This window comes from Emiliania huxleyi (genome assembly GCF_000372725.1).
Source record: "Emiliania huxleyi CCMP1516 unplaced genomic scaffold EMIHUscaffold_65, whole genome shotgun sequence".
Taxonomy (NCBI): domain Eukaryota; phylum Haptophyta; order Isochrysidales; family Noelaerhabdaceae; genus Emiliania; species Emiliania huxleyi.
In genome coordinates this window covers 565680-571825 of record NW_005197128.1, presented here as the reverse complement: position 1 = coordinate 571825, position 6146 = coordinate 565680, and the positions used below count along the sequence as shown (strand labels likewise).

At 62.9% G+C, this 6146-nt stretch overlaps 4 protein-coding genes across 5 annotated transcripts in view; 3 read left to right on the top strand and 1 right to left on the bottom strand.

Annotated features, from left to right (window-relative positions):
- EMIHUDRAFT_215542 (hypothetical protein) overlaps nucleotides 1–390 on the top strand; it is a gene marked incomplete at both ends in the record, with an annotated part of 2368 nt that extends 1978 nt beyond the window's left edge. Inside the window, 2 exons of the mRNA XM_005763104.1 lie at nucleotides 250–303; nucleotides 374–390. Coding sequence (XP_005763161.1) covers nucleotides 250–303; nucleotides 374–390 — 71 coding nt within the window. The remainder of the gene's footprint in view (nucleotides 1–249; nucleotides 304–373) is intronic.
- Nucleotides 391–436: 46 nt separating this feature from the next.
- Nucleotides 437–3136, bottom strand: CKC1 (cyclic nucleotide binding K+ channel; the record flags this gene model as incomplete). The annotated part of the gene is made up of 7 exons (XM_005763119.1): nucleotides 437–453; nucleotides 638–756; nucleotides 926–993; nucleotides 1068–1989; nucleotides 2059–2723; nucleotides 2795–2905; nucleotides 2984–3136. 7 exons carry the CDS (start codon nucleotides 3134–3136, stop codon nucleotides 437–439), a joined length of 2055 nt encoding a protein of 684 aa, XP_005763176.1.
- A 943-nt stretch (nucleotides 3137–4079) lies between these two features.
- On the top strand, nucleotides 4080–4745 carry EMIHUDRAFT_215539 (hypothetical protein; the record flags this gene model as incomplete). Its single annotated transcript, XM_005763103.1, has 1 exon — nucleotides 4080–4745. The coding sequence occupies one exon, from the start codon at nucleotides 4080–4082 to the stop codon at nucleotides 4743–4745; it is 666 nt and encodes a 221-aa protein (XP_005763160.1).
- A 641-nt stretch (nucleotides 4746–5386) lies between these two features.
- The window catches only part of EMIHUDRAFT_437834, a gene marked incomplete at its 3' end in the record, with an annotated part of 1555 nt that continues 795 nt past the window's right edge, over nucleotides 5387–6146 (top strand). The window contains exons 1-4 of one of the 2 annotated variants that reach the window (XM_005763102.1): nucleotides 5402–5410; nucleotides 5499–5650; nucleotides 5739–6070; nucleotides 6120–6141. In XM_005763102.1, coding sequence (XP_005763159.1) covers nucleotides 5531–5650; nucleotides 5739–6070; nucleotides 6120–6141 — 474 coding nt within the window. In that variant the 5' untranslated portion in view covers nucleotides 5402–5410; nucleotides 5499–5530. Of the gene's footprint in view, nucleotides 5411–5498; nucleotides 5651–5738 lie in introns of both variants that reach the window. The other variant, XM_005763101.1, reaches the window with a different exon arrangement.

Here is a 6146-nt window from a genome sequence, read left to right as displayed (position 1 = left end):
CCCCCCTAGTATGCCAGCGACCCGTCTCCCCTGCCCCCTCTCGCCCTTGCTCTTCCTCTCCCCCTCCATGGCCTCGTGTAAAGATGAAAGAAACCGATTGCGTCACGTATGATCGAGAAACCACACTGGCCGTTTCCGCGAAAATTAGGAACCACGGCGCGCCGCAGGCGCGCCGGCTGCGCCGCCAGCTTTTGATGGTCTCCGCCGAAAACAAAGAAATCCGCGGCCGCGGTCCGCCGCCGGGGCGAGGGCCGAGGGTGCGCGAGGGGTGCGCGAGGGTGCGCGCGTGCGCGAGGGTGCTGGGTGCGCGATATATTGCGCGATATATTGCGCGATATATTGCGCGATATTGCGCAATATTAGGCGATATTAGGCGATATCAGGCATTAGGCGATATTAGGCGATCATTCACGATACACCGAAAATTCTCGCTAGACTAGGGGTCGCCCCTCCCTGTCGAGTGTCGTGTCCTGAGTTGCCCCCAGCCCCACCCTCTCGAATCTCTCTCGGGGTTCTACGGAGAGATGCTGTTCGAGCCGCTGAGTTAAGTGCTGGACCGCCTCGATCAAGCCGGTCACCTTGGCTTCCATAGATTGCGATGTGGCACCTGTTTGTAGTAGCTCTCCAGCAGGGGAACGTGCGACGGTAGCGATCGACACACCATCGGCTGCTGCGCTCTCGAGCAGCTGTCGCGCACCGGCCACACGCGAGAGGCTCTCCTTGCTGGCCTCGATCTCCTGCATCAGCTGCACGCGGCTCTTCATCCGCAGCGATCGGGCGTCTTGAGCATCTCGGATCACCTGCAGCATGGCCGCGGGTCGTGCCGCGGGAACGGCAGGTGTCGCCATCTTGACGACGCTCCGCAAGCCCCTCCATCGAGTCGTAGCTGACTCCGCCACATATTGAGCCCCGCCTCCGGCGCAACCGAGTGTCGCCTGCCACGGCATCGCACTCTGACGACGGTCGGCGCCACCGCTTGCGCTCGCGCCGCAGCTGCTCGCGCGACGCGAGTACCTCCTTCCCACGTGCAGCCCCCCCGGAAGAACGGAGCGTCTTGCTGCATCCACAGTCTCGACGAAGCCGTTCGCGCCATCGCGTTTGTTCGCGCCGAGGCCTTTGTCACCGCGCCTGACTTGTGTGCGCTCGGTCATGACTCGGACGAGCGCAGACTTTAGCCGTGCCTTTATCATGCGGGTCTCGAGCGTGGCCTCGTTTGAGCGCAGCGTGGCCTCCAGCGCGGCGAGGCTTTGCTCGAGGATGGTATCGTAGTGGTTCGGGTAGTATCGCATGACCTCCTCAAACGCCTCCTCGGTGAGTACGTACAGGATGCAGTTGTCCAGCGCCCTCGCCCCGGCTATACGCCGCGTCGCAGTAAGCATCGCCAACTCGCCGAAGTAGCCGCCGCGACCAAGCGTGGCGTAGGTAACGCTCTGGTCATCGTTGCAGATTTGAACGTGGCCCTTCTGGATAAAGAACATGCGGTCTCCCACCTCTTGACGTTGGAAGGCGAAGTCGCCCGCGAGGAGGACCTGTGGCTTCAGCCGCCTCGAGAGCGATCTGATGAACCCCACGTCTTCGACGGCGTTGAACATTGGCACTTGACGAAGGAGACGCTCGTGAAGGTGGTAGTAGATGTCGTCTTGAAGGTGCGTGGGAAACGAAGTAACCACCCCACCAGCGTCAATGCCTCGGTGTAGGGAGAACTGCATCTCCGTGTACGCACGCAGCCTCCCCTTCAGCGCGGTGGGGAGGTGGTGGAAGCGGATGAATTCGTTGACTCGGTCAGTGAGTTCGAAGAAGCGCATGCTTGCGGCATCGCCCTTGTTGATTACGCTTGAGATGTTTGAGAAGATGACCGCAGAGATGCAAGCGCCGAAGAGCTGCACGCACACGGCGAAGACATACTCGACATCTTGCACCGCTGCCGGCCCGTTGCCGTAGCCCATCGAGCTCGTCGTACTCAGCGCAAAGTAGAGCGATCGAACGTACCTACCGGCACCCGATCTGTTCACAGTCTACTTGCTCGTATTCATGGCAGAGTCCGCCTACGGCAGGCACATTGTGCTCGTGGGGACAAACTGGGCCAGCTCCTCGGGCTGTGAGAGGCCGCCGCCCTCGCACTGGGTACGCATCACGGGCCAGTAGTACGTGAGCCAGCTGTCGTGACTAGGATTGAACAGGCAGCTCAGCCAACCGATGCAAAACCACACGCAAGCTATCCAGTGGGAGACAATGATCCAGGTTATGAGCACGGCCAGAACTCTGAGCACGTTGCCGCCTGAGAGGCCGCGCCAGGTCGAGGTGACCCTGCGCAGCCGGACAGTGCGCAGGAGCTTGACCAGCACGGGAAGCCGCGTCAACACTGCGCGCTGCATAGTCGAATCGTCGACATGGATAGAAGCCACGGGAAGGGTGGATACCACGTCGACCGGAAACCAGGTGGTAGCATATCGTTGCGCCACGGCCCGCAGCTCGAGCACCGGGTAGCCGTCCTTGACGAAGCCGTGAAAAAACTGCAGCAGGATATCGGCGACAAAGACAGCATCCGTTAAATACGAGATGGACCGTAGAGCCGTGCTAGACTGTCGGCGGCCAGCAAAAAAGCTGACTAGTAGGGGCATTGCAATAGTGTTGTAGAGCGCACACGCCACGACAATCACGTCGAACACCGCCATGGCTGGATGGCGTGGTGGAATGACGTATCTGTCCCACCCCTGCACGCCCTGGTCAATGGCCTCGCCTGCAGGATGCGGCACGCGTGCGCAGTTGCGCGGTCAAAGCACGGGTTCTCGACGCGGACGCAGGTGTACTGGATGCCCAGCTGGCAGGAGTCATACGGCGACGGGTTCGATGGGTTTGACGCGTCGTGCCACACTGGAGCGAGCGATGACTCGTCGCATCCGACCTGTTTGGGAATCGGGCGGGCGGTTGAGCCAAGACGCGAGGGAGGCACGGGCGGGGTGTGAGGAGGGCAGCGCCGCACCGCCCCCGTGCCGATCGAGTACGGGATGAAGACGCCCTCTTGCGAAGCCAGCTCCGTGCCGGTGCAGTCGGTGTTGCTGAAGGACTTGATGGTGAGCTCTGTTTCGATGCCATAGGCGACAGATAGGGCGGCTGCGGCGCAGGCGAGCTTCATTGTACCTGCACGGCGGAGAATTTGCTGTGGATCGCCCGTTGCCGCAGGGCGGGCGGGATCGAATAAGCCCGCCCGCCGCGGGGGCCCCTGGCCGCGCTGCACTGTCTGACAGAGAGGGAGCCGCGCTGACGCAGGCAGTGTCTGGCCACGCACGCGGGAGCGCCGCCCCTCGGCGCGACGCCCGGCGGGTCGGGGCCGGCGCTGGTGGATGGCTCCATCCCGGGTGTGTGCCGGCGCGCGCGCGCGCAGGGGTGCACGCGCGCGCGAACTCGGCAGGGGAGCGGGGCGGTCGAGCCCGCACCGGCCGGTTCAGAGGAGGCCGCAAGCTGTAACTGACGAGCTTTGGACGTTTCAGCCACGACGCGACCTGGGAGGGGGCGGGGCGGGGTGACGGGAGCGATTGCTGGGGCCCGCGCCCGCACCCCAGGCCCACCACAGGCGTTCCCAATCACCACCGGCACGAAAAGAGGGGACCGTCTGGAACCGCTGTCTGGCTCTCTGTGGCTCACTCTGGGCTCACTCACTCCCTGAGCCGCGATGTCTGGCGCTTAGCCGTGCGTGCGCGTGGTGGGGGGCTAAGCCGAATCGAGATATGGCACCCGGCGTGTCTAGAGAGGTGAGAGTGTGTGCCCCGTCCGGTCGTGCGGCACGGGTTCGCGCGATGCAGTCTGCGCGAGGTGACCCACCGGCAATCGTGCTCACCCCTCAGAGCGTGGCCGCAAAGGCCGCCAGGGCCTTGTGTGCCGGCGTCGCGGCGAGAAGGCCCGCGACAGTATTGAAGCGGCGCTCGTGCGTCGGCATCGTCGCCGCCGCGGCGTGTGGGCGGTACGGCGGCTCCGGTTGACCATACCCCCCCACCCGTCGAGCAGGCCGCATCCCCTTTTGGCGCGGTGCCACCATACCTTCCTAAAAAGGTCGAATCCAGATCGCATCGAAGGGGAAGATGACGTCGACCTCGAGCGAAAGTCCAGTCCGCGCCGGCGGGCTCGATGTTTACACGCCAGGCCTCATCCAGGTCTGGTACTCTGACTATACGCTCAACGCACTGAAAGCCGCGATCATCGAGGCCGCACCAGCCAAAGTTGCGTGCCTGTCCTGCCCCTCGCTCTACTTTCACGACGAGGCCGCGCGCTGGAGAGACACGTTCGGGCTTGTCAACTTTGAGTTTGATCGGAGATGGGAGTCGGATCCCGGATTCGTCTTCTACGACTGCTATCGGCCCACCGAGATAGCAGAGCAGCTCCACGGCCAGTTCGACTTCATCGTCGCTGACCCACCGGCCATCAACAACCGCACGCTCGAGTGCTACGCGGCGACAATCAAGCTTCTCGCAGCGCGCGGCGCAAAGATCATCTTCTCGACATTGGAGAATTTTGATCCGACGATGCAAGACCTACTCGGTCTCTCACCGCAGCGCTTCAGGCCAGACCTGCCCGGATTCGCCCTCGACGGCCGCTGGTGCTTCTACACCAGTTTTGCGTGCCGGTCACTCTCGCAACCAAACCCAGTCGCCGATGCAAAGAGGGAAGCTGCAAAGTTGGAGGAGGAGGATCAAGAGGGATACGCTGAGCTGGCAGCAGGCTTTCACCAGTCCCAACATGAAATATGATCGGCGCACTACCGGACGCGAACGGAAAGGGCAAAGGGGTATCAGCCTTACAAACCATTGGCTCAACTGAATGAACACATTTTTGCGCTGTGTTCGCGCGCGCGTGGCCGGCGGACCGGACGTCCTTTTGGCTGCTGTTGCTATCCCTCTATGGACTATGCCACCGTTGCTATCCGGATAGCAACGGTGGCATAATGGTGAATGATACACCGTGGATAGCAACGGTGGCCCCCATGACAAGCCGTACATTGGTGAATGATACACACTCGCGTCGCAAAACACACTGCATTCACGACCTGCAAAAGTGAGCTTGCCGTGCGATCTCGCCTGGGTGGCCGCCTGCTCCGTGCTCGCCTCTCTCTCTCTCGGACTTTCTCTCTCGGCTCGTGTGGGTCGTGCGGAGACCGATGCATCCAGTTTTTTTTTTGTGTGTCAGTTTTTGGGTAGTCTGACCGGCGGATATAGCAGGTGAACGCTAAGGTGGGGTTTCGAACCAGTGACAACACCCTGGGCTAGAGAGGTGAGAGTGTGTGCCCCTGCCCGACCGGGTGGAGGGTGCAGGTGCCATCAAGGTGTGGCCGTCCACCCCCTCGCAGCGCGTCTTCTTCGGCGAAGACCGCCGACTTGCGATTCGCTCTCGGTAGTACGCTGTGTCCCGTCGCTAGGCTAGCCCTGCGCGCCTCGGCCTTCCTGCGCCGCGCGCGCCGCGCCTGCGCGCCCAGCGCCCACGCCCCGCGCCCCGCGCCCCCGCAGGCCTCCGACAACCACAAACACCCACAGCAGCCATGGTGAAGATGGGCATCTCCGGCTTTGGCCGCATCGGCCGCCTCGTCTGCCGCGCCGCGGTCTTGAAGGATGGCGCCGAAGTGGTCGCGGTGAACGACCCGTTTTGCGACGTCAAATACGTGCGCGCCTCCCGCAGAGTGCCGCGCCGCGCCGCGCCGCGCCCGCCTGCCAGGGCAGGAAGTCACGCCGCGCACGCCCCGCGCGCAGGCGGCGTACCTCTTCAAGTACGACTCGACGCACGGCATCTTCTCTGAGGACGTCTCCTATGACGAGGCCTCTTCGACGCTGATCGCCGGCAAAGCAACAATCAAGTTTTACGCCGTCAAAAACCCCGCGGAGGTGCCGTGGGGCGCGGCGGGCGCCGACATCGTCTGCGAGTCGACCGGCATCTTCACCGTGATCGATAAGGCGTCGGCGCACCTGACGGGCGGCGCCAAGAAGGTGATCATCTCGGCGCCGTCGGCGGACGCGCCGATGTTTGTCATGGGCGTCAACCACAAGTCGTACAAGAAGGAAATCAACATTCTGTCCAACGCCTCGTGCACGACCAACTGCCTCGCGCCGCTCGCCAAGATCCACCACGAGAAGTACGGGATCAAAGAGGGCCTGATGACG